General features: G+C 44.7%; 2 protein-coding genes and 1 non-coding gene across 11 annotated transcripts in view; 1 reads left to right on the top strand and 2 right to left on the bottom strand.

The window, feature by feature from the left end:
* Positions 1-27800, bottom strand: part of LOC132455688 (multiple C2 and transmembrane domain-containing protein 1-like) — a 160818-nt gene that overhangs the window by 119861 nt on the left and 13157 nt on the right. For 3 of the 9 annotated variants that reach the window (XM_060049601.1, XM_060049608.1, XM_060049609.1), the window contains exons 5-22: positions 27558-27681; positions 26993-27040; positions 26067-26105; positions 24825-24992; positions 23767-23897; positions 21640-21826; positions 20487-20580; positions 19490-19592; positions 18762-18864; positions 17722-17823; positions 17508-17582; positions 16263-16382; positions 15478-15585; positions 15342-15389; positions 14868-14977; positions 14390-14499; positions 13697-13794; positions 11831-13356 (exon numbers count right to left, since the gene is read on the bottom strand). In XM_060049601.1, the coding sequence (XP_059905584.1) occupies positions 13285-13356; positions 13697-13794; positions 14390-14499; positions 14868-14977; positions 15342-15389; positions 15478-15585; positions 16263-16382; positions 17508-17582; positions 17722-17823; positions 18762-18864; positions 19490-19592; positions 20487-20580; positions 21640-21826; positions 23767-23897; positions 24825-24992; positions 26067-26105; positions 26993-27040; positions 27558-27681 (1840 nt within the window). In that variant the 3' untranslated portion in view covers positions 11831-13284. Of the gene's footprint in view, positions 1-11830; positions 13357-13696; positions 13795-14389; positions 14500-14867; positions 14978-15341; positions 15390-15477; positions 15586-16262; positions 16383-17507; positions 17583-17721; positions 17824-18761; positions 18865-19489; positions 19593-20486; positions 20581-21639; positions 21827-23766; positions 23898-24824; positions 24993-26066; positions 26106-26992; positions 27041-27557; positions 27682-27800 lie in introns of those variants that run through there. The other 6 variants (XR_009525321.1, XM_060049602.1, XM_060049603.1 and 3 more) reach the window with 6 other exon arrangements.
* On the bottom strand, positions 1776-10651 carry LOC132455700 (arrestin domain-containing protein 3-like). Its single transcript, XM_060049632.1, has 8 exons — positions 10086-10651; positions 6590-6671; positions 5945-6092; positions 5226-5328; positions 4508-4764; positions 3938-4088; positions 3416-3570; positions 1776-3127 (listed from the first exon to the last, which is right to left on the bottom strand). Exons 1-8 carry the CDS (start codon positions 10363-10365, stop codon positions 3047-3049), a joined length of 1257 nt encoding a protein of 418 aa, XP_059905615.1. The 5' UTR covers positions 10366-10651; the 3' UTR covers positions 1776-3046.
* On the top strand, positions 17308-17379 carry trnat-cgu (transfer RNA threonine (anticodon CGU)). Its single transcript has one exon. It is a non-coding gene; the product is annotated as a tRNA-Thr (tRNA).

The following is a 27800-nucleotide window of genomic DNA, read 5'->3' as shown; positions in this document are numbered from 1 at the left end:
TCTCTCTCTCTCTCTCTCTCTCTCTCTCTCTCTCTCTCTCTCTCTCTCTCTCTCTCTCTCTCTCTCTCTCTCTCTCTCTCTCTCTGTCAGTCGCTCTCCTGGTTCAAGATTAATAGCGCTGCATCTCCAATGTGTCTAGGGATGTGCCCTGTCATAACTTAGGCCCGCCCCTTCTGGGCAACCGATAGTGACGAGCTTTAGGTTTTTGACTGACAGGAGAGAGATTGCAAGGGAGTGAGAGGGAGGGAAGTAATATATTATATAAATGTATATATAAATATTTGTCCTTTTTAGCATTTTAGTTTAACCTTCTTGTCTTACTGGTTCACTGGCTTGGTTCACACCTCACTCAATTAGATAACTTCAAGGTAAATATTATGACACATATTTAAAATGTAAGGAACAAGCTGTTGCATGACTATTTCAAACGTCTCCAAATGCATAACTTCTAGCCGTTGACAGCCTAGGATGGACATGGGGTGGGTGTATTGGTTAACCACCACACGTGAATGTTTGCTGCGTGCGTGCGTGTGCGCCTGCGTCCGTGCGCGGATAAAGCAAGTGTTCCAGTCACGTTAATATTTAGGTTTAAGTCTTTTAAGATGAAATCCAACCGGGCCGGTCGGGGCTCATCCGAACTATCATGCTCTGCGGCTATAAATTGGGTCTGGCTTCCAGAGCTGAGTGTGTAAGAACACCTTTGGTTGACTCTTTGCAAAAGCTCTATTTTCAATATTATTATTTTTCGTTTAGAGAATATTTTCAGATTTCAGTCTTTCTGATGTCTTACTTGACGGACTTGCTGGGTGGTTTGGTTGTGGTTGATACATATATACACACCTGTACATACCTTTTGAAACCAGTTTTCCCTATTTGTTTGGATTTGCATGTCATGTTCTGGAACCTGTTAGGTTGTGGCCTACTCCTACTGTTTTGTTTTGTATTGGTCAGTTTTGTAAGGTCCCAGTAAGAAACACTGTGTGTGTGTGTGTGTGTGTGTGTGCGTGTGTGTGTATGTGTGTGTGTGTGTGTGTGTGTGTGTGTGTGTGTGTGTGTGTGTGTGTGTGTGTGTGTGTGTGTATGTGTGTGTGTGTGTGTGTGTGTGTGTGTGTGTGTGTGTGTGTGTGTGTGTGTGTGTGTGTGTGTGTGGTTTGAATTACAGTACAGTAATATTATTTCTCACCTTCAACCTTAAAGCCACACAGGCCCTTCTGGAAGAGACACCCAGATCACATGATACAGGGAAAAATAAATCACGCCTACAGTCAGCAATGTTCTCCCCCTCCATTTTGAATGGGCACCCTTCACAGCTTTTCCCCAACTTCAACTGAATAAAAAAATCATTTTCTTGTTATTCAGTAAGAATGAGGATATAATGTTTGTGTGTGTGTGTGTGTGTGTGTGTGTGTGTGTGTGTGTGTGTGTGTGTGTGTGTGTGTGTGTGTGTGTGTGTGTGTGTGTGTGTGTGTATGTGTGTGTGTGTGTGTGTGTGTGTGTGTGTGTGTGTGTGTGTGTGTGTGTGTGTGTGTGAAAGAAGAAAGTTATGACTACTGTAAACACAACATTCTTTTTCGTACTTCTTGTTGACGATCTTTATCTGTAAAACGTATTGTTTTCAGGTCAGTAAGATGCAACCATAAATAATATGAGCGCACAAGGAAGAAGGCGTTTGAAAAAACTTGCACTGAATTCCTTCAAGGGACACCAAAGGGTCAACTATTAGAACAAATAAGTAGCTATTTGTTGGATACACAACAGCCAAAGTAGGTAGAATGTTTCATAAAATAAACAATTTATTTTGTTAAAAAGTAGATCATGACAATATTCGGATAATAGCAACAATGTGTAATGCAAAAACAAAAAAATAAAATAAAAACATCAAATAAAATTGTATGAAAACTAGTGCAAAACAGTACAAATAAAAAAATATATTGCACTTTTTATATGTTTAAGTTAGGAGGAAGGAGTAAGGAAGTACTTTTTGAAAAACATTCCCCATAAAGGTTTCTCTGTAAACATGAAATCTCAACTTTATGCTTTCTTTTTTGGGCAGGTAGCTTCATAAGTTGCTTTACGTTTTGTTATGCCAGTGGCTGTCATAGCAATGAACACATACCAAAACGTCTCTGAGAAAAATGTGATGAGTTGGTCATAGATGTACTTTCGGATATAAAACATGGGTCCGCATTTATGTCTACACACCTCTTAAACTGCTACAAACATACATTCATCACGGACACCCTCATACACGCACACACACACACACACACACACACACACACACACACACACACACACACACACACACACACACACACACACACACACACAGATACGCACACATTCACACAATACACTCATGCCCTGGAAGTGTGTGTGTGGAGTTTGAGTTGAACGTAAGCACTTAAGGAACTGACATTGAGGAACATCTTCCATCGAAGTGAAGATATTCCTTCTTCCTTCTCTCACCCTCCCTTCACAGGAAGACCGATTGGACGTTAACAGTTGTGACAGATGGCCATCGTGGAAAATCTTGAGCTTGAGCTAGTAGCCCGAAAACCACAACAACACTTATGAACGCTGCAGTGGACAGAATGTAGCGTAAAGGCCTGTGGTAACCCTGCGCTATACAAAAAAACACCCAATAGAAAAAACGGTAAGAAAAGCGTGTGCAAAAACTCATTTTGAGGCTAGAAAAAAACATTGGATCCTGTCCACTGTCACGCCTGCTTCTTTGTTCATCCTTTAGAGGCGTTCGCTTTTTAAAGATGGTAAAAAAAAAGACGAGGGAGGAGGATAATTAGTTAGCCCCTTACAATGCGGAGACTATAGCCAAGTCGAGCTTGGAGCAGCAATCCCCTGAGCCCCCAGACGTACACAGATGGAACCATGGCCCGCCGGTTTCACACTCTCTCTCGCGCTGCCGTTTCTTGCGGTAGCTAAGCGTTAATGCTGCGACTGCGTGTGTTGACGGAGAGGCTGGACAGGGGAGGTCCTGGTTGATGCCAGCCGTCGATAAGACAGCAGGGTCTGGGTTTCGTCGTCCTCAGCGAGACGGACAGCTGTCCCAGCGGCCTGCGTCTTCAGCTCCTCTGGGACCCTCCACGGGGTCCGGGTAAGGGTCGACCTGTCAGAGAGAAACACACACACACACACACACACACACACACACAGCAGTTAGAACGTTTGTCTTCCGTGCCCCCCCCCAAAGCCCTTGGAGTATGGCTCAATAACCCCTTCACGCACACAGAACCAGAGGCATGTTTCCCCCCCCCCCCCCCCCCCCCTGAGCAGGAGGGCCCCTGAGCAGGACCCCCTGAGTCCCTCCCTGGTTATCATATTTTTAGGTTAGCTGACCACGCGGGGGCATTACGCAAACACAACCCAACCCGACCGAGCTACAGCCATGCGTTACCTCTGAGTAGAGTGGGGGGGGTAGGTATCTGAACTCAGTGATGTACGCCTGCAGGGACCCCTCCGCCTCCTCCGGGGGTGGGGACCAATCAGAGCCCTGCAGGCAGTCCCGCCTGTGCTCCTCTGACACGGCCAGGTCGCTGTAGTCTGGAGGGGCTGAGACGCAAGCACAAACACACACACACGAACACACACACACACACACACACACACACACACACACACACACACACACACACACACACACACAGACACACACACACACACAGACAAACACGCATACACACACACACACACACACACACACACACACACACAGACACACACACACACGCACACATGAGTCTATGTATCTATGTGTCTATGTGTCTATGTGTCTATGTGTCTATGTGTCTATGTGTCTATGTTTCTATGTGTCGATGTGTCTATGAGTCTATGTGTCTATGTATCAATTATTTTATGTATCTATATGTCTACGTATCCATGTATCTTTGTGTGGATGTGTGTCCAGCCCAGTCCTTACCTTCAGGTCTCTCCTGGAGACTCCACCTCAGGTTGCTGGTCTGGCTGCTAATGCTTGAGGTTCTGCTGGAGCAGGCGTGGAGCGGGATCGTCCCGATCACCAAGGGCAACGACAGGTTCAGGTTCAACCCCCCCGGGACATCCACATAGACCTACAGGCAGCAGGAAACAGAAACAACATGTTCATCAAATCAGGCATATTTGATGGCAGGGGATATATGGTTACTCATTTAGCACACACTGACGTCTTTCTTCAGATGCATTACTGTAATGAGCAAGTCAAATATGTCAAAAAGACCTATGCCTCAACTCGATAATAAGGAAGACATTTATTACTTTTTATAACTTCAGGGTGACTGGGTTTCTTTGTCCTGGGACCAAATATAGTTATCTTACTTTGGGGCGCGACTTTTTCAAAGGTTGAAACCAGTTCAACAACTATTCAAAACAAGCACAACCTATCCTACTTTTGATTCAATTAAACGCACACATATAGAGAAAGACTCTCCTGCTGGGCATGTCCCCCAGCTGACCCGTTTGGTCAACCTTTCCAACTGTGACTGTGACTCACCACCAGCGCGTACTCCACCCTGATGATGGGACAGTCGACGATGGAGGGAGATACGGGCGGGATCTTCAGTGACTTGCCCTCCCAGCTCTGGCTCTTGCCCTGGGCCAGGGGGTCTCCGCGAAGGTTGGACACCAGCTGCTGGATCTGCTTGCCCTTCCCCTTGGCGTAGAAGGTCTGGGTCTGGTAAAGGGCCGCCTTGGGCACGACCACGCGCGACGAGCAGTTCTCCACCTCGGCGAAGATCTGAATGGACTCGCCTTCGGGGCGGGGAGAGAAAATAGATCAGGGAGAGGGAGAGAGAGAGGGAGAGAGAGGGAGAGGGAGAGAGAGAGAGAGAGAGAGAGAGAGTTACACTTCTGTGTGGGTTTGGTGTTTTTGGCGAGGTCTTCTCCGATCTGAACTAGATAGCCGGTTGGTGGAGGGATCGGCGGGTGGGACCTGTGCTTGATGTGTGGACCGGGAGAGTGTTTCCACAGTGTCTCCCCCGTTCCAGACATTTGACGGTGGTTTAGTTTTCTGAAAGATTTATTTTTGAAGGTTTTATCCTTTTATTGTAGAGAAGGCAGGAAGGTAGGGGAGAGAGAGGGGCAGAACTTGCAGCAAAGGACTCCGGCAGGAATCAAACCCCTGTCACTGCGGTCAGGACTAGGCCTTTATGCGCAGTGGTTTAGTTTCAGGTGGGTGCGAGGATGGATGTTGACGTGTGTTCGGTGGGTACCTGGTGTGTAGCCCTTCCGCTCTATCTTGGCACTGATGGAGATCGGACCGGAAGCACAGAACCAGCAGCACAGGGTCTTCTCCTTGGTCCCGGCTTGAGGGGCCTGTTGAGGCGACAGAGCTGGTATTCACTCAAACTGTTCACAACTACTATTAACATTTACACTCAGGGCACCTAGCAGACACTTTTTCTCAAAGCAACTCATAATAAGTACATTTGTCAGAAGAAGCTGGATATGAAACCATATATCGCTGTCGGTTCAGTAAGGATGTTCAAAGAACCAAGTGCAAAGCACTAACCATCGCTAGGTTAACCCATTCCCTGCATACAACAATGATAGCTAGGATAAGATGCTACACAAATAGGTACTATAGCTAAGTACGACATGCAATAAGTGCGTACATTAAGTGCCAGGACGTACAACATACAATAAGCAGGAGCTCTGAACAGGTGAGTCTTTACATTTATTCATCACAGAGTGACTTACAGGGAGAACATGTTGACATACATGTCACTAAAGAGCTAGGAAGGGCCTCAAAGCAAAATAACCTGGCTGGGACACCAGGCCAAAGGACAACATATCCTTTGTAGTGCTTTATCTCTACAAGACCAAAAGGTCACACCACAATCTTACCGACGGTCTTTGGAGGTGTGGATGTGTGTGTCTGTTTGTGTGCGTGTGTGTGTGTGCGCGTGTGTGTGTCCCGTGTCCCGCTCACCAGCAGCAGCGGCGTGTTGATGTCGATGTGCTCGAAGACGATGAACTCCTTCTTCACCTTTACGGGAAGCAGCCAGGGGCGCTGTAGCTCGGCCTTAACCCAGTACCTCACACTGCCGTGCTTCCCCTCAAAGGAGGTGGCCAGGGGCCTGTCGGGGCAGGAGGTGGACCCCAGGGTGGAGGTGGAGGTGGGTGGAGGAGGTGGGTGGAGAAGGTGGCGGAGGAGGAGGTACAGGATATAAATATCCACATCGTAATATTCCGTCACTTTATTGTACAGTTTGTTATTTTTTTCCCCCAACTGTCATTTCGCTGACCATTTAGTAACTTACAGTGAGCAGCAAGTTATTAATTAGGAGAGAATATCCTGTTGGACCAACCCTTTTCATACCTTTACTTATTTCGCAACTTTTGCCTTCTTTTTAGTGATTATGTGGGTTCATTTGTTTGTTGACAACCAAGACTTGCACTCTCTGACTCTCTCTCTCTCTCTGACTCTCTCTCCCTCTCCCTCTCCCTCTCTCTCACACACTCTCTCCCTCTCTCTCTCTCCTTCTCTCTTTGTGAGTGTGTGTGGGCTTGTTTGCGGGTGGATGTTTAATCTTTTGTATTTTGTCTTGTCTTGTGTACGCCAACCTTTACTTACATCTGAGGCAGGTTCAAGCTGAAGGCAAATTCGTGCACGCCCGTGCAGAGAACGGTGAATCCCTCATCCGGGCTCTCGTCATCTGAAAGACACGAGAAACAAGATTCCATATGCACCGTACCAGACAGATGGTGCCAACCCACTCCAGTCTAGACGAGAATCTGAGCTGGGGGGGTTGGACTCTGGGACCTGAAGGACTGGCTCTGGTTATCTGCCTCGGCCTATTGTATCAAGTGTCACAGATTCAAAAGAGGAATTCAGTTGGTTTGTTGGGATAGGGGAGAACGTGCAAATACAGCCGTTTCTGAAAGTATTTACATAATGGTTGTGATTGTGGGAGTCATCTGGTTGAAGTACATGGTTTGGCTATGAACCAAAGCCAAATTGTTTATAGTTTATGCTAGCCTGGGTTTATGCCTTGGTGTTTTACCAGCTTTTTTTTTCCACTTTGTTCAATAGATTCTACATTAAAATATTCAGAAAACTGGCAAAAGTTTCCTTTTATAAGTAGGCCTACATTTGTAACTAAGTAAAAAGTTACAAATGTCTATATAATATCCAGATGAATGGAAGCATAACTAATCTAAGTCATCCACAGCCAGATTAGTATCTTAATGTCTCACATAATTGTATCATCTGAATTTTATGATGATCTCAAAATCTAACCAACCCTGTACTTCAAGATTATTTGGACCGTTGATGTTACTGATTATCACGGGTGGGATCAGTCACGTTGCCTTCTGTGACAATCAACCGACACATTGTGTTGCCAGGTTACCGACATTTTACTGACTGATAAGAGAGAGGAACGAGGGGACTATTTCAGTTACTTGTAACCAGTTGTTGCTAGTGGCTTGAAGCTATTTAATTTTTCTGTTTGCCAAAGGGAGAATAGTCATTTTCAAGGAATGTTTACAATTTCACTTTTATTTTACCCATGAGATTTCAGTCGCCCATAAAAATATCATTAATAAGCCAAAACTACTGAGGTCAAGATTGCTGGATTAAATTCAACCAACCCTCCATAGAAAACGCATTTGGAATTCCAAGTGACACATTCTCCCTTCTTTTTTTTTTTGCATTATAAAAGACCCTCCTGGTTTCAAAGTGGGGCTATGACCTAAGCGCCTATGAGTTAAAACAATATTGCATACATCTCTGAATCATGAAAAACCCACTCAGTGTGAGGAAGTTCAACAGTGTGGAACTGTGGAATACGACCCAGCCCTGCGATAGAGAAAGAACGTGGTGTTTCTTCACCGCATGCCAGACCGTGTCAAGCCCCGCCAGCAGAATTTCTATCTGTATTATTCATTGTGTGTCGATGGCATGTTGCTTCTCTTCCTTCTTTGGTTCTACAATAGCTGTCATAAAGTGGCTGTAAGAGTAGCGCCTGTGTGTGTGTGTGTGTGTGTGTGTGTGTGTGTGTGTGTGTGTGTGTGTGTGTGTGTGTGTGTGTGTGTGTGTGTGTGTGTGTGTGTGTGTGTGTGTGTGTGTGTGTGTGTGTGTGTGTGTGTGCGGGAGAGTGTGTGTGTGTCATTGACAACAGTAGAGCGAGAGAGAAGCAGGAGCAGACCGGTATGAACCAGACTAAGCAGCTTCCTTCAGCCGGATACTCAAACGCATGCATTACTACTTAGCCACCTATTGGAGGAAATGTGAAATAAATTACTGCCAGGGCTACCATTGGTCGAACCCATGCCTTGGGCCCGCCCCCTCATTTCTCTGAGCATGTGGACTATTGCATGGAAGGATGTCAAGAGAACATATATGTTTTACAGCAAACCACAGGTAGAGAAAAAGAAAGTAACAGACCAGGAAGTAATAAATAAAAACAAAACAAAAGATATGGTACATCCAGGTTGGTTTTATTAAGGACTTTCAACAGGTTACATGTTATTTCATACAGTGCAACGATTGAAATCAACAGACAAATATAAACCAGGAGTGTTGAGTCTTGGATCCGGCGACTGGTATTTGATGATATAAACATGATTCAACTTCCACACAACCTCCCCCCCCACACACATGATTCAACTTCCACACAACCTCCCCCCCCCCACACACACACACACACACACACACACCCCAGCTTTCGATGTTGGACATTTAAACTGTTGATGATGCCTTATAAAAATCCCTATCCTTTATCAAAAGCATTTATCATGTACTCCACCAAGTCAGTGAAAAACACTTTTCTAGGGAGACAATCTTTACGTAAAGAAATAACTAAAGAGCAACACGATAGTCAGCTGCTTACAGCAGACAATCATGACTTGTATTCTTCTTTGTTTGCCGGTTTGGCCAATTCACCGCGTGGAGCAATTATGAATAGCCTAAGTCTATTCATATATTTATATTATGATGGTAATGTGCAAGGGCAACCATTTATTGTGTGTAAAGTAATTCCCCTGTATGTTAGATGTATACAGCGGGTTGGAAAGCCCTCGTCCAAATCATACTGCAATAGGATGCGAGTAAATGTAAATCCAGCGTAGCAGAATCAATGAATAATTGACAAACAACCCTTTTTTGTTCGCTTAGGGATAGGCTGATGTCATTGCCCGGCAGCCTTCCGAGTATTTATGGCCTTATCTGAGAACCGCTGGCGTCCCTGCCGTGCCCCCTCCACCCATACACACACACACGCACACGCACGTCCACAGACTGCCGGTTTGTGAACAGGTTTGAACCGCTTCTAACAAAGGGAGTTGCCTGAGTAGCCTACATGTTCGTTTCCTCGGAGGGCGAGTGAGAAAAGATCCAATGTGCAAATATGATCGCCTGTCGTGTTCTGGGAGTGTTAAGACTATTGATCGGTGTCTTGACTAAAGCAGTCAGATCGGTTGGGTTTGTTCTCCGTTTAGGGACGAGTCAATGTCATGGTTTTCCCATCGCAGTTTGCGATACTTTTCTGGGTCGGCATTGATATCCATGCACATACTTATTTTAACTCGTGAACCAAATCTATTTCCCTGACGGCAGGCTATGCTTTTAGGACTAGGCTGTAAGGTCTTGTTTATCATAAACTATGGGGGGTATAATATGTTCTGGGAGGCATATCGTGTGAACACCTCTTCGACTTGCTCGAGTCGGTCCTGCTCCTATCAGCTGTCGCATCAGCACCACAGCCAGGGACACGACGCGCACACACACTGCTGTGCGTAAACGGAGCTAATGATTAAACGCTTGATTCACAAGATGCTGAAATGCCCAACGCAGTAAACACATGATAACCACACAGCACACTGTGGACGTGTCAGCTTCCACCATGAACTATATGTCACGTTAATAGACGTCTGAATCTCACACACACACACACACACACACACACACACACACACACACACACACACACACACACACACACACACACACACACACACACACACACACACACACACACAGATTCACACTGCGACAGCTACAACTTGGGTCACTGGTCATTTTGGTTGGTGGGAAGAATGAGGTGCATGGTTTGGTAAATTCCCCTTACCTCTCTCCTCGCCTATCAAGTTGTCGTAATGGTTTAAGTACTCCACTTCCTCAGTGTAATTTTGAGTGTAGGCCGTGTTGGCCCCAGTGTTCCGCGACTCTGTCCATCGCACCTTGGCTACTCCTCTGGCGTGGATGTTGAGGCTCCTGACGCGCACCTCCTCGGTGACCTCCACCACTACCCTCCCTGAGATCTGGTCTCCGCCAGAGAACACGGGCAGATTGTGCTCGTTCAGATTGTCAAAGTAAATCGCAAAGGCCTTCACCTTGCTCAGTACCATCGTGGCAAAAAGAGTGGTACAAGTATGGCCACAAGACAACGACTCGAACGGCCGAGGCAGGAGACCGCTGGATGTTCTTCACGGCCGGGCGCCAGACGCATGCACTTGCTTCCTTTTGACCAGCAAAAGGCTGGGTCAGAAGCCCAACGGCGGACGTCTCATCTAGGCTGGGCAGTGTCGCTCATGGTGTGTGAGAGAGAGATCTCTTCGACTGCTTCTCACTGCTTGTGTGTTGGAGCGGTGCGGTGGAGGACGCTCTTCAGTCAGTCCGGGTGCGCACTGAGCATGTGCGCGCAGGCGGCGCTGCCGGCGCAAAGAAGCACGCAGTCCTGCTGCATGTGTGTGTGCGTGTAAACCGTCGCCGGCGGATTTATTTCACTATTTTCCAACCGTTCAAATAACAGCTTTCTCGCCCTGTAACATGAACGTATGCCCCTAAGCAGTGTAAACGACTCGGATGTTCTCTCTCTGTGCTTGCAATTCTGTTTGATTTATCCTGTTCCCACTTGGACAAATAGTGCCAGTTATTTTAGTTCTGACCTGCTTTTTTAAACCTTTTGCTTGTGGTTCTGAATGACTACTAGTATTATCATAATTGGTTGGTATTATAGGTAGAAATAGTTTAGTTTAGTTTATTTGAGAGAAGGGACATTGCAAATAATAATTACGCATGCAAAAATAGCGAGAAGAGAGGCTGTTTTCCTTCAACAAAAAAGGTTTTGAAAAGGCTTTCTAAATACATTAAAGCAAATGTAGAACATGGCATGCAGTGTAAAGATTGGTAAAGATGAATAACATAAAAACAGACAAACATATGAAAACACAGGCAGACCAAACTAAATAAGGACATTGCAAACAAGCAGGACAAACAGCAAGCAGCAGAAAAATGTAATTCTAGTGATGACATGTCGATGCATTAACTACCCATTGTTTAGATTGGTTACTGAAGGATCTATAAGGGTTTAGCTGTGTGATGTAATTTGTAAGTAGTACAATTATTAGTAGTAATAGTAGTAGGTGTAGTGATAGTATAAATAGTAGTAGCTGTATTAGTAGCAGCAGCTGTATTAGTAGTAGGAGTAGAAGTAGCAGTTGTAGTATCAGTTGCAGTAGCAGTAGCATTAACAGTAGCAGTATTGATTGGTAGAAATGTAAAAAAAAAAATAAAAAAAAAAAGTACATAGATATAAACAAAATTATAAGAACAAGTTTAATCTTAGGCCTCTATATATTTATAGGGAGAGAGAGGGAAGAGAGAGAGAGAGAGAGAGAGAGAGAGAGAGAGAGAGAGAGAGAGAGAGAGAGAGAGAGAGAGAGAGAGAGAGAGTTGACTATATCCTACTATAAACTATGTCATACTAGCCTTATAACTTAGCCTATTGTAGCAATCTGCTAGTGGTTAGGCCGCTTCCTGATAGGCTGGAAACAACACACAAGCTCAATCAAACACAGTCAACAATGTTGATCTGGGTATAAATATATTTTATAGACCAATGTGCACTTGTATACAAATGGATGTCCTATACATTACAAGAAAGTTAATCTGGTTGCATACCATTTTCGTAATAAAACAATCATATCAAATATGGAAAACAAAAAATAATAATTATAATATAAACAATGAACCAAAAAAGTAAAGAATCTTTTCGAGATAAATGTTAGGACCTTTTCAATGTCGTTCATTGTAGTACTGTTGGTGAAACAGTTTGTTTGAGTTAACTTTTTTTCTGAATTCACATGCATTCAGACAGTTCAGAGACACAGAGACGAAAACTTGTTTAGCCTTTAGCAGATAAATGCACTTGGATATACAGTAGGTTCACAGACACGCACAGACCACAACCAGTTACATTTCAGCGTGCACATCATGCAAGAACCAGGCCCTTTTTCGCCGTAAGAAAAAACACAGGTGCAGCTCATAACCTCAATTATGGGCATGTTCCAATTCGGTATGGCCGTACTCAAGTATAGCCACACCTAGTCTGGTTAATATACACACACCGTGTTGGTGCGGCAACAGACATGAAATAAAACCAACCTAATGTTATAAATCACAGGAACAGGAAGTTGCTTTTCCCTGCTGTTGGTGACCTGCGGATAGGGTCCATTCTCTCCGCTGAAATATGTACACGCCATAGGCTTACCGAGGCAGCCATATGTGAAGGAAGACGTCAGTACATGCGTAACATTGAAACTAATAGAGTAGATATTCAGCTAAAGTGCATAGAAATATCGTTTATAATTGCATTAACAAAATAAACAGATTATGTAGAAATTGAAAGGTTGTTGACTACGTGGTGTTGGATGAGCCTTTAGATTCAGGAATATTTAGATTAAGCGTGCTAAATTGAGTCACACCTTGGGGTAAAACCTTTTTAACGTAAATATCAGAATGACCTACAGATGGCTTTGTGTCAGATCAGGCTTTTCCTTCCATAGATCAACCTTTGTTGTAAACATATTATTACACTATTGTAAACAACATTCATTTTTACAGTACCATAGGTATTCTTGCCCTTATTTCAACTCCACATATTGTATTGTGCAACGGGGTAATCATTGCATGGCATGTGTCAATCATTCTATCAATCATTCCATTTCCTCAATGAACTATGTGCTTGCAAACTAATGTAGACAGTATATTATTTGATTAATAATAACAACAATCAACAACACACATGCTTTCTAGGCATTCTTCTTGATATTTGACAACTATTCCACAATGATCTTCAATACATACAGTCACTCTCATGAGTTAAAGGAGAGCTTTTCTTAAAGGTGAGATTGAAAAAAAAAAAAGGTGCAGTTCTTCAAAATAAAACGAAAAACAAGCAAATTGCTCAAAAAAGTAAAAACAAAACTAAAAAAATAAATATTTTTTTACAGAGATTCATACATTCATGGCTAGTGTGTTCACAGCTAGCCTGGGTTGGTTCTTTTCCTTTTGTTCGGACTCTGTCCAGGATCTACTTTCAGCTCCCGATACTGGACCTGCACAACATACAAAGCACATAGACACAAGGGTTATATTTCACTCTCACTGTCTCTCTCTCACTCTCTCTCTCTTTCTATCTTTGTCTCTATCCATCATTCATATGAAAACCACACACACACACACACACACACACACACACACACACACACACACACACACACACACACACACACACACACACACACACACACACACACACACACACACACACACACAATTGCACACTTGCACAAGAAATCACTTTAACTGGAATTAACTTGACACCTGCAAATTAGAAATGTCCCACTCACACACACAAACACACACAAACAAACACCCACACAAACACAAACATACCACTTGGACATCGGACGGAACTCTGGAGAGGAAGTCCACCAGCTCGTTGTTGTCAATCAAGTATGGGTTCCGCAACTTCTTAGTGAATTTGTTCACACCTAGGGGTAAAGTCATAAAGTCAACACATAAATCGACCCCTGTGCTTAAATCACCCAAACCGCCGTCACCCATACTATCATTCATTTTATGACGATGTCATAGCAGGTATGTCATCGCATCAGGATGTCATTTATGTGTGTCATGAAGACATCGTTTCACATGTGCCGTGACAATACGATGTCATGTCAAGTTGTCAGGACAACTTGATTCCAGCGTTGATTCCAAAAGACTAAAGTGCTTGAATTCAAGCCGTTGCTTGCATTTGTCTTTTCAGCCGAATCGCTAAGCCAAAGTCATGTTCTGGTGAAGCCAGGAGAGACGGCCATGATGTTTTAATCACCCATACCCTTTAATCTTTTAAGAAAGCTAGAGCCGTAGAGTCATTAGGCTTCAGCCGGATAGAGCCTTCCGGGCGCCAATCGACGCATACCCGGTTGTCAGGGTTACCGGTTGTCATGGTTACACGGAGCGATCCAGATCGGGAGGACGTTTCAGGGAGGCGAGTGTTGCGGTGACTTCCGTGTCTTCCAGATGTTAACATCGGTCCCCACGGCCTTAAAAGCTTTTCCGATCACGATGGGGATGAGGTCTTACCCCAGGCCAGGACGAGGTAGCGGAGGGGCAGGAAGTAGAGGAGGACCATGGCCACGCACAGGACGGCGACGGCCAGCCAGCTGAGGAAGGGCACGGTCCAGTGCGCCGTGCTGCAGGGAGGACGGGTCATGGGGTTACTGTCCATGAGCCTGCTAGGAGGGCCCACCAAAGAATTGTACCCAAAACATTACACAGATGCATGAGCGCCCAACGCTCAAGCATAATTCATAGTCGAGTGATGGGTCAAAGCATTCAAAATATATGACAAAAGAATAATCCAGATGGGTTTCGGAGAAACCCATTGAAAGTAAAATAATAATAAATACAAAAAATAGCAAAAGTATTTCCCATATACTTCATGATTAATAGTCAATAGGTCATTTCTGAATCCGAAATATACAACAAAAAAGCAGACGGGTGACTTTTGAAATCAACTCCAAAGGGAGCGGACCCCGTCCCGGGCGCGTGCGATACCCACTTCTTGATTCTCTCTCCGTAGGAGGCCACCTCGTCCAGGGCGGTCTGTACGCTCAGGAACACGTCCTGGATGGCGTACAGTTTGTCCAGGAAGCCCTTACGCTCACAGTCCTGAGGGCGGAGGACACGTGCGACACGACGATGTCACGACATGGTGGTGTCACGACATGGTGACGTCACGACATGGTGACGTCACGACACGGTGACGTCACGACACGGTGGCGTCACGACACGGTCACGTTTCGTGTCATGATGATGTCATAGCAGGCTTGTCATGGCATGTTTTGGCGTGCACGTTGTGATAGCGTGTCTTGTGCGCCACGATGACGACATAATTTCATGCACGCTGTGACGACATGACGTCCAGTTGTCGTGACATGATGTCGTTTTGCTTATGTCACGACATGACGACGTCATGTCACTTATGTTGTGACATGAGGACATAACGTGCTGATGATTTCAATCCACTGGTTACCTTCTCCTCTTCCTCCTCTTCTTCCCAGTCAAACATGGCCTCCATTGACTGCAAATAGAACAAATTTCTTTCTTTATGATCCAACATGCAAAAACACACACAAATAAACACGAACACACACACACACTATACTGACGGTGTCTGTTGTTTCCCTCAAGCAGAAGATGTAGTTCCACACCAGCAGCATTAACAACGACAGAGGGAGCATGTACAGCTCAAAGTTCCACACCACCAGCACGAACACCTGGATGACGCAATGACAAACACACACACACACACACACACACACACACACACACGCACACACAAACAGAGTCAGATACCATCACACTCTCTGTACGTGCGGTCGCACAGCCATGGCTGTGCCGTGCTTTAAAGCGTCACTTCTGGGCAGAGGTGCGGTTGCAGCTGTGCCGATGCAGGGCCGACCACGTCATCGCAGGCTGCCTTTTATCTACACAACCACCGATCTCTGGCACGGCCCGAAGTGCAGACAAACAACATGTGTGAACGACAGCCAATAAAGGGGCCGGAGGAAGTGATAACATCACTTCTGTTTTCGTTGTAAAAGTACAACGGCGTTGCAGCTATTAACGTCTATGTACTTATTTACAGATGTGTCGACACGTTTGCAGAACTATGTTTGTACACATTTACAAGACTGATTAAGTCTCATAGTCTGAATAGACATTTGCGATACCTTTGAACTTGCACAAATCTCAGTACACAATCTGAGACACACAACTCTGCACTCCCATTTGTAAATAGATCTGATATAATAATCACAAATGATACCAAAATAAACACACACACAGTCAGATATTAGGACATTGCGCGTGCGCCCTAGTGTTTGTGTACGACCGTGTGTGTGTGTGTGTGTGTGACCGTGTGTGTATGTGTGTTTGGTGCGTGTGTGCTTACCAGGAAGGACAAGATGCTCCTCTGGGCAGACTCCCATTCGAAGCAGCTGTTAATGTAGGAGCCGATGTTGATTAGGACCATGATGCACCTCTTCACCCGGTTGAAGTTCTGCTGAAGCAGCTGAGCACACATCAACCACAAACGTCAACCCTGTCTTTAGTTTGCTTATTCATCATCAAATTCACGTTCAGTGAGGGAAGACTTTACATAAAAAAATTACTGCTTTTACATTTATATTCAGGGAATTTAGCAGACGCTCTTATCCAAAGCAACTTATAATAAGTACATTTATCAAAAGAAGGTGAAACAATATATCATTGTTGCTAGAGTAAGGATGTTAATAGAACCAAGTGCAAAGCACTAACAATCGCTAGAATTCCATTCCCGTATACAACGAAGCCATCTAGAATAAGATGCTACACAACTAAGTGTATTATGTCCAATCAGTGTGTACTTTTATGCCTAGTTTCAAACGAGCGGTGCGGTTCGGTTTGGTTTCGGGCAGGGTCCCAAAATAAGCGCGCTGAACCGCTCCTCCGCTGCTATGATGTCACGATGCTTATGTAGCCGCCGCGACTATCGCCATCCGGCTTAATCCCCATCCTATCATAAGGTTACTGTCGGCGGTTGAAACGCGAACCAGATTTAGCGTAACCGAGCCGCACCGCGAACTGAACCGCACCGCTCGGTGGAAACGAGGCATTTTGGTGCGTTCGGGATGGTTTATGGTTCCACGTCGACGCAACGCAAGGGGGTTTACGGACCCATTACGTCCTTGTGGAACCTCCTTGCGTCCACCGCAAGGGCCTGACGTGCGCCTCCCAAAAATTGTAACCTTGCGTCGAGGCGACGCAGCGACAAGGGTTGAGATTGGTCCGCTATCGAAAACCCGGCGAAGAACCAAAACATTTTCACGGCTGTGTGGTAATTGCGTTGCCTCGACGTCTAACCATAAATAATAAGCTTACAGGACGAACAACATGCAATAAGTAGGCGGGGTAGAACGGTGTGGTTATTATCAGTCTATGTGGACGCATTTCTACACGGCGTGGTGGCCAAGTGGTAAGGCGTCTGTCTCGTAAACAGAAGATCATGGGTTCAAACCCCATTCACGCCTTTCGAGGTCCAAGTGTACTTTCAGTGTGAAGTACATTCTCTTTACACGCCGACACAAACAAAACATGCCTGATATCTGTCAGGTAAAATTGATCGCATAAATGGTACATTATCACAATAGGAACATACATATTTCGAAACTTTTGGATCCTCTTCGATATACTTGTTTTCTGCAGGAACTATCGTCTTTAGGGCAGCTTTGACCTGAGGGAAGAGGACAGATAACATATGTTGAAGAATTTGAATGAAAACGGAATTATAATTCGTTATAATTCATTGTAATTATTATGAAGTCTGAGAAGATCGGTGGATTTAGTAAGAGCAGAAGCAAGGGGAGACTCACAGTATTGAAGATCACATCGATCTCAAGGTAAACAACGCCCTTCTTGGGTCCAGTCAGGTGTTTATTCTTGAGTACATACCCCCTCTGCACGCCGTTACGGACCTGATGCAAAAGCCCCGAAGAATGTAGAACACATGGTTAGCATTAGCATGAATGCTAATTATCATTAGCTTGGTTAGCATGATTAGCATAATTGGTGGATTTACTAAGAGCAGAAGCATGGCGAGACTCACGGTGATGAAGATCACATTGGGTAAAGCAAGTGTTGGACAGTTTCTTTTCATTTTGGGTTTTTCTTTATTTCTAAATATTACTTAATTGTAACTGGCCACTTGTGTCATAATTTTGTTTCATTGTTTATCATTGCTTACCTTTTTATTTTTCTTCATTTCATTAAAATGAATGGAATTATTAGCTTTACAATTTTATTTGAAGGATAACCCCTTGAGATCGACAATCTCGATTTCAAGGGCAAAAATAAAAAATATATATGAGAAGACAAAATACAAAATATAAAGTACAAACTCAAAGAACTGTTTACATTATTACTGATTCCATATTTAATACTGGATTTCTTTAGACTTTATCCTTGCACTGCTATACTTTTTAAATGATTAATATGCTCACATCATACCCTTTTATTGTCCATATTTAATGCTGGCTTCTAAATGTAACCCCTGCACTGCTGCCTGTACACACTTATTTGCACTACCATCATGACACACATTCTCCAAGAGAACCGTAGCATATGTTTTTTAGCGTCCATATTGTACGTGGCGGATCCTCATCCTCATCTTCAAACCGCTTATCCGGGGTCGGGTCGCAGCGGTAGCAGCTCCGGTTGTCCGTGCAGATCCATGTGGATATATATATATATATATATATATATATATATATATATATATATATATATATATGTATTTTTTGTTCTGTTTATGTTGTATGTGTATGCTGTGTTATGTGCAAGCTACTGTGACTTTGAATATCCCCTGGAGATCAATAAAGTACTCATCGATCCAAAACATCCAAAACAAACTCACGTATAACAAGGGGATGGAAACTTTTCCCAGGAAGTCGGCGCTCCGGTCGCGGTCCTCGTCCAGAACGGTGACCTCCAGGACCGCGTGGATGTCCTTCACGTTACTGGCCGCAAGGACGGAGCAGAGGTCCTACTTTAGAATGATGTTCAAGCTACTTAATGTTTGTGATACGTGCAAATATATAGTATCAGATGTTACAATCTGCTAGTTGTGTTGTGTTATTTGGGACTAGCAATAGTTGTGTGTTTGCTGTAGTAATAGTAAGTGCATGCGGATGGTACATTTACATTTATATTTGGGGCATTTAGCAGACGCTTTTATCCAAAGCGACTTACAATAAGTACATTTGTCATAAGAAGTGCAACAATATATCGCTGTCGGCACAGAAAGGATGTTCATAGAAGCAAGTGCAAGTACAACAATCGCTATAGGCTAACCAATTCCCCGTGTTACAGCAATGATAGCAGCTACTGCAGTTGCTACACAGTTAAGTACTATAATGCAATACAATACAATACAACACAACACAGTGTACAATGGTGGCCAGAAGGGGGAGGGTGGCTATGCAGAGTCGAGGTGGACTCTGAAAATGGTAAGTAACTTTAAAGGGTTAAATACCACACAGTAGTTGCATCGCTCAAATGCAATTTACAACAAATAATAACCAGAAACCTAAAAACACTATGGATTTCTTGTAGAGGAGAATAAACACCAAAAAGGGGACTCACAAGGTGAAGACCTTGTTCCACTCAGGGTTGAGGTTTTTGTAAACGGTGTGCGTCTGAAGTCGGTCATTGTTCAGCTCCACCACACAGAACGGGTCGCTCTTCCCTGGGGAACACCAGTTCAGATTAGTTATGTTAAGCGTTCCCTAGGGAACACCAGTTCATATCAATACTGTTAGAGTCTTCCCTAGGGAACACCAGTTCATATTAATACTGTTAGAGTCTCCCCTAGGGAACACCAGTTCATATTAATACTGTTAGAGTCTCCCCTAGGGAACACCAGTTCATATTAATACTGTTAGAGTCTTCCCTAGGGAACACCAGTTCATATTAATACTGTTAGAGTCTCCCCTAGGGAACACCAGTTCATATTAATACTGTTAGAGTCTCCCCTAGGGAACACCAGTTCATATTAATACTGTTAAAGTCTTCCCTAGGGAACACCAGTTCATATTAATACTGTTAGAGTCTTCCCTAGGGAACACCAGTTCATATTAATACTGTTAGAGTCTTCCCTAGGGAACACCAGTTCATATTAATACTGTTAGAGTCTTCCCTAGGGAACACCAGTTCATATTAATACTGTTAGAGTCTTCCCTAGGGAACACCAGTTCATATTAATACTGTTAAAGTCTTCCCTAGGGAACACCAGTTCATATTAATACTGTTAGAGTCTTCCCTAGGGAACACCAGTTCATATTAATACTGTTAGAGTCTCCCCTAGGGAACACCAGTTCATATTAATACTGTTAAAGTCTTCGCTAGGGAACACCAGTTCATATAAATACTGTTAAAGTCTTCCATAGGGATCACCAGTTTATATTAATAGATTAACTTGTGTGTGTGTGTGTGTGTATGTGCGTGCATGTGTAAATGTGCGTGTGTGTGTGTGGGGGTGTTTGCGCGCATTTCTATGTGCCCCCGTGTGTGTGTGAGTGTGCGTGTGTGTAATACGTGCGTGTGTTTTCGTATGCATTCGTCAGCGAGTGTGCCTGTGTACCTGTCACATCAGCAGCCATCAGTCCTTCAGCTCGTATGACTTTGATCATCACGATCCCAACGTCCCGCATGTTGGAGAAGGACCTCAGAAAGCCCTGGAATACGGTTCACACAACACATTTCAGCTCACTTCCTCTTTCAATTTTACCGGTTTTGCTCTAATCCGACATCTCTGATATATGTGGTTCTCCATTCAAACACAAGATCCTTGCCATTGGTTGAGCCGGTGGGGGGGGGGGAGGGCTGCTTGCTCACGGATGCCTTCAGACTGAGGACATAACGAACCCATAACCTTTGGGCTGGGTGTTCAGCGCCCTTACCACTGGGTGGTAAGGGTGTGGATAACCCCACACCGTGGTCACCTGGTTGAAACACTATCAACGGCAGGGGGCCCCCCTGCCGTTGATAGTGTTCCAACCAGGGCTTGAGTTGCGTCGAGTTGTAATTCCAAATTAAATCGATCATGTTTTATTGACGAAGGGATCCCTGCAGTGTTCAGAGCCTCCAATCTCTGTCACTCTCAGTGAACCATGCAAAAACAGTTTTTTCCCTCTGACTGTGGTGTCATGTCAGGTATGTCATGACATCGTCATGGTAGTAGCTCATGACATCGTCATGTAACGTCATATAAAGTCATGACACTATCATGTCATGTACGTCATGTTGTCGTCATGTCACGTATCTCATGGGAATGTCATTTGACATGTGTCATGACATCATCATGTCACCATCACGCCGCGTACCTCATGACGACATCATGTCATGTAATCTCATGAAATCATTGTGTCACGTATGTAATGACGTCATCGTGTCACGTGTGTCATGACATCGGCGTGTCACGTAAGTTGTGATGTCATCATGTCACGTATCTCATGAAATCCTCATGTCACGTATCTCATGAAATCCTCATGTCAGGTAAGTCATGAAATCATCATGTCACGTGGGACAAGAGATCATGTCAGGTATGTCATGAAATCCTTGTGCTACGCATAAAATGACATCATGTCAAATGTCATGACATCATCATGTCAGGAACGTCACGACATACATAAGGCCTATTGTCTTCCAGTAAACCCAAGTCCTAGTTCTGATGGGAGACGTGACCCCCAAAGTGTGCGTGCCCCGCGGACGGCGTACGACCTCCCGGTACGTACGTAGTGCTGGGCGATGTGGGCGCGCTCCCGGGGGTCGTCCAGCGGCGTGACGGACATCTCGGCGATGGAGACGTGCAGCGAGGCGGTCAGGGTGACCAGGAGCACCAGCGACCCGGGGACGTTCTCCAGGGACAGCTCCAGGCGGTGGGTGCGCTCCGGGGCCAGCGTGGACAGATCCAGCTGGCACCTGGAGAGAGGGAGGCGCCCACACACACACACACACACACACACACTAGAGGGCTGGAGCTTTGTGCTTGTGCGTGTGTGTGTGTGTGTGTGTGTGTGTGTGTGTGTGTGTGTGTGCTGAGAGTGACGAGTGATTGAAGTGTTTCGAAGTATGTTACTTTCTCTCTTCATTTTTCTCTCGCTTCCTCACTATCTTCCTCACTCACACATACACACACTGTCTCTTCCTCTCTCTGAAATCTGTTTTGAGGAATTTGTGTGATGTAGTGGGAGCGCCAAATCGTTTTTTAGAATGAGATAAGAGTCACAATAATTTGGTTTGAATAGGGTAAATATCGTTTTTCATGGAAATAGTAATACAAGATGACACAATCGAATACAATGAAGACTGCACAACCAGGCAAAAAACTGAAACCCAAATCTAATTTGAGGCAAAATAAATATCCGACCAGTCCACCAGCATAACATGCAACCCAAAGCTGTTTTCGAAGATTTCTGCACTGTTCAGTATGGTCTATTGCATTTCAAAAGCACAGTCAATGTCATCGAAAGTGAGAATGGATGGGTGGTGGCTACACAAAGGTCTGTGCAGGAAATTCGTCAGTGATGACAGTTGTGAGAAGGTGAGTTGACCGCAGTGCTGTACATGATTCGATGTCATAAGGGAGATAGTGCTCAATAGCAATGTTCTGGCGCCCACTGGTGGCTGTGCCACAAAACTACATCTGTAGTGTTATATTCGTCTTTTTTTTGTTGAGCGAATCTGCGAAACTCAACAGCGAATCTATCAGTGCCAGTTGTTAACAGTGTAATTAATTCTCCGAATATGAAAGATTGTTACCTTGTAGTGTTAGAGGACACAAGCTACTTCTCTCTTTTAATTAATAGTGATGTGACTTTGAAACTGTATATACTTTTAAATATTTAATGATTGGGTTAGGTCAATGTCTTGTAATGATCCCGTTTTAGACATTATAAATTGAAAGGCGAGGCAAGGCAAGTTTATTTGTATATCACATTTCATCCACCACAGTGACCAGTGACTTTCGCCACCTGCAGCTTTAAACTTATATTTATTTTTACCAGCTTAGCAAAAAATCCAGATTGTGCCTGACAATAAAATCATTGATTAAAAACGTCTATCCTGCCAAACACCAGATTTTTAAGAAAGCTAAATTTAGTGTGGTACAATTTCTTTCTGCTAATGTTTCCCGGACAGCCTGTGGCTGATGGAGAACGGATACTAAATTTAATAGAATTACAGAATCGGTTGGATGCCTCCTTCTTAGCAGGTACCCATTCCTTTTCTATTATTCCCATCAAGATACTAATCTAGAAAGCTACCGACAAACTGGGCCCTGGCTTGTCCTGGGAAAAGTTGCGAGAGCCATTAGCCTTGCGGCCCGCACCCAGCAAAAGTCAGTTAGAGCTAATGGGAGAGAAAATGAGAGTGGATTCGGGGAATGGCGGGGGTGAGTTTGGTCTCAGCAGTGACCAGCTATTTTTCTTAAAATCGTTAACACGTGGGATCCCTACATCCCCCCACCCCCCATATCAGGTTAGGTCAGCTAGGGGGCTAGCTGGCGTAACCCGAATTGTACTCCCCATCAAATAGTCGGCAAGCCTTAGATCTCTACCTCCCTGCCAGGGGCCTCAGCTGCAGCCTAGCCTGTGAATGGCCCACTTAGCCTCTCTGACTATATTCTGCATGTGCCTGTCTTTATGGACGAATTGAGCAGCCGTGAATGATGTTGGGCCAATGGCAGGCATGTGACGCAGGAGGCTATTGAACTCCAAATCTCGATAGAACTGTGTGAAGTACTCGCATTTACGTAAAGCCCTGCTTGTTCGTTTCTGTCGCCTGAGGTACCAGACAGCTTTTGCATGCGACGATCAGGGCAGCTGAACCAGATGGCTCCACGGCAGAGCGAGGGAACTGACCGTCCAATGAAGTCGTCCCGCCTGCCGGTGTCCTTGTCCCAGACGGAGATCTCCAGCACCCCCGCGGTCTCCTCGTAGAGGTGCAGGTCGAACTGCTCCCTCCACTGAGGGCTCAGTGTCTTGGAAATGGTCTGCGGATGGGTAAACAGAGTGCAGTTAATATCACCTCATAATATTGCTATGAGGCATAATATGAACTAAATATGGAAAGATACCTTAAGGACATGCATCTGAATGTAATGATAGTTGCTTTGATAAAAAGTGTCTGGTAAAGGACCAGTAGTATTGGTCACAGAAATTAGGGTTCAATGCCATCCTCTACCACCAGGAGGCCTTTCTACTCATTACTCCGTGGAGTTACATTGTTTTGTGTACACATAGGTATCCCCCACACCAGAAATCATGAGGGACAACACTCTTGACCTGCCCATAACCAAGGCACCGGAGTTGGTTCCCTGGCAGCCAAATGGTCCTCGCAGGGTTAAATGCAGAGACTGGAAACTCCCCCATGGGGATGTATGCAAGATATATCTGAATACTGGTTGCTATCTTACATCTGTTGTCACAAAGTGCTTCAACGGTCTGGCATTAATCAAACCGTTCACGACCACATTTCTTTCGAGTCATAGTTAAATCTCCTTCTTCACACAGAGCGACCTGTGGAGACATTTAAGCGGTCGTACGTGCTCCTCTGGGAAACCTCCCTACTTAGCCAGACACCCTGAGAATCCAAACCAGCAACCCCCTGAGGACCTGCTCTACCTGCAAAACTGGTGGCCCACCACACACACACACACACACACACACACACACACACACACACATATCGCACACACATACTCGCGATACCCATGGATGGCCAGCTTATTCCGGTAGTGGGTTGGCGTGGTTTGAATCCAAGCCGGTTGTCTGGAGCCCGATGTCTGAGCAAGAACCCCCCCCACCACCTAACCCCTACCTGCTCCTCAACAACACGCATCTGAGTTCACTTCAGGTGGATGGAAGTGTCTGCCTGGTGGCTGGATGGTGAACGGCTGAGGAGCCCAGGGGCGAGGCACCTTGCTGCGGTACTTCTGGGAGCCCAGGCGGAACTTGACGTAGGGGTCGCTCAGGCCGTTGGGGTCCATGGGGATGAGGTCGCGACCCTCGATCAGGGCGATGCTGACGATGCCCCGCCACAGCTGGGACTTCCGGTGGACCTCCGAGAGACGCATGGACTGCTGCTGCTGTGACACACACACACACACACACACACACACACACACACACACACACACACACACACACACACACACACACACACACACACACACACACACACACACACACACACACACACACACACACACACACACACACACACACACGCGCACACACACGCACAGATACACAAACACGCACACTCACACAGGCACATAAGCACAGACAGAAAGACACACGCACATATACACACACACACACACACACACACACACACACACACACACACACACACACACACGCGCACACACACGCACAGATACACAAACACGCACACTCACACAGGCACATAAGCACAGACAGAAAGACACACGCACATATACACACACACACACACACATACACGTACACAAACACACACACAAACACACACACACACACACACACGATTTAAGTGCTTATGACCTTTCAACTATTGGAAAGTTACTATAAGTTTAATATAGCAAACAAAAAATACATTGATCTAAACAGAAAGTAAATATTTCAATAAATATTTAAAGCCACAGGATAAGGTATCTTCTGGTGGTTGGGGGAACAGGCAAGACTGATGGGGGTACAGGGCGGATATAGAGTGCATGCACACAGGGAGGGTCTAATGGTCAAAAATCGTATCGAAGCTAACACTAGACTAGAGGATTTGCGTGTCTGGAGACTCACACCGTGTATCAAAGCCATCACTTATTCATGATCCGTCCTATCTCACTCTGGGTGCACATCCACCGGAATCACTCACACGATCACAGCCCACAGCCCACAGATCACAGATCACAGATCACAGCCCACAGAGCACCGGAACACACGCGGTGAGTGTGCGAAAACCAGGGGAGACGTTGGTAACGAGTGGTAGACGACAAACACAACCAAACACGCAAAAATGACCGACACAAGAAGCGACAACACAGCACAGCAGCAAACAAGACAGAATTTTTTTTTATCAAAACGGACCATCAAGGTACAATGCACTGCAACGATGAAGGACAAGTTTGCGATTAAATATTAATATCAGGAGGATGTGTTCCACTTAAAAATGAGGTATTTACCTTTGTGGACCGTTTCCAAGACCTTCTGAGCAGCATGGTCTGGATATAGATACATAGAATATTACATATTGCAGGAATTCAACTGAACCTATGACTGCTGAGCTTCCCTTCAAATTAAAAGCGTAAAAATTCATGATGCAGGACAGCATATTAACTCAGAATGAATTTTTTATAAGTTCATTTGTGAATTATTTATTCACCGGAATTTAGCCCTAAATGTTCTTTCTCTGGGCGGCTCAGTGTCTCGACCAGCTAGTGAGCTAACCCTGTAGTCAATACTGTATAAAGTGACACAGGTTTGATTCCCACCAGTACTCCTATGCTACATGTCTTTCCATCTGTTCTCCAAACCCACTGCCCTATCCCGAATGGACCATCAAACATATATTTAAAAAAAGTGTTTTCTCCATCCATGCCTGAGTAGAAGTACCATCACAATAACATCTCTTTGTAACAAATATTGAGGCATTGATAATTGTTTTATAATGAAGTTACCACGGAAAACGATAGGAATACTCCCTTCCCCACTTTCACCATCCTATTGTTTTCCTGTGGCTACAGGATACAGAATGGAAAGACATTCAAAGTCATTCAAACAAAACCCTTCAGACACATAATGGAGCCTCCATTATGGAAAGTGTCCATAGGGGTTTGTTGTTGAGCTTAATAAGTACTTCATTGAGTGAAGTACCTGAAGTCACATTCCTAATGGGAAACCGTTGAGGATACCAACAAGGAAAGCTTTCCAATAATATTGATTGTATTATGTCTGCGCAACACGGATACCGATGATAATTATGTTTACCATAATACTACATTAAAAATTAGATGTCAATTGAATAGATACAGGAACAGGGTCACAGGGTCTAAGGGAGTGCTAACCCATGCTATTGCTAACGCTAATACTAACACCAACGACAACTCACTCTGTTTAAATACAGCTTCCATCGATAGCTTGGAAGATCCTTGGGCTGCTTTAAAGGTTTAGGCATCATCATGTCACAACCTTTAAACAATCTCATAATCAACCTACACAACCATTCACGCTGTTACGCTGTGGGGAGTCATTTGTTTAGTCGGGTCTGTAAACAAGATAGTAATGTTAGGGGCGAAAGAGGAGAGTTTTTGTGATTATTGTTATTGATATGCCAGGTTCTACTGTGTTCCCACACAAATAAAGCACTGTAAAGTAATTGTGTTGAGAGAGAGGGGGAACAGGGTTCAACAGGGGCCCGATTGCCAGGGGCCAGTAAAAAGTCACGTTGAACAGTAAAAACGTACAACTCAAATGTGATATAAAAAGAATACTTTTTCATTATAAAATTTCAATCCTATGGAGCTTATAAATACAACGTTGTGCCAGGGCCAGTATAAATTGTCTTGGGGAAAGTGTGTTTCAGACCAAGGAAGCAGAAATAGAACGGTGAAGAGAGCGAGAGAGCGAGAGCTAGAGCGAGTGAGAGAGAGAGGGGAGAGGGGGGGTCTTATTACCTTGCAGTCTTTGGGCTCTTCCACAGGGCTGTCTTTAGGACCCAGGGTGACAGACAGCTCCAGGGAACCCAGGTCCTGGTCTGGGTAGTGGGAGTCCTTCAGCTCCAGGGTCACCACTACTGTTCTGTCACCACAACACAGACCACAACACAGACATCAAGATAACAACAAAGACATCAAGATAACAACATCAAGACAACAACATCAAGATAACATCAAGATAACAACATTGAGACAACAACA

Source organism: Gadus macrocephalus, chromosome 4, assembly GCF_031168955.1.
Source record: "Gadus macrocephalus chromosome 4, ASM3116895v1".
Classification (NCBI taxonomy): Eukaryota; Metazoa; Chordata; class Actinopteri; order Gadiformes; family Gadidae; genus Gadus; species Gadus macrocephalus.
Note: the sequence above shows the minus strand (reverse complement) of the source record. Positions and strands in the feature narration are given on the sequence as shown.

Excerpts from the sequence above, each read along its gene's own strand:
- LOC132455700 (XM_060049632.1), bottom strand. The coding sequence starts at position 10,365 with ATGGTACTGAGCAAGGTGAAGGCCTTTGCGATTTACTTTGACAATCTG. Across the intron at positions 6,672-10,085 it reads CTTGATAGGCGAGGAGAGAG|ATGACGAGAGCCCGGATGAG; the intron begins GTAAGGGGAATT and ends CGTGTCTTTCAG. Across the intron at positions 3,571-3,937 it reads TCTCCAGGAGAGACCTGAAG|CCCCTCCAGACTACAGCGAC; the intron begins GTAAGGACTGGG and ends CTTGCGTCTCAG.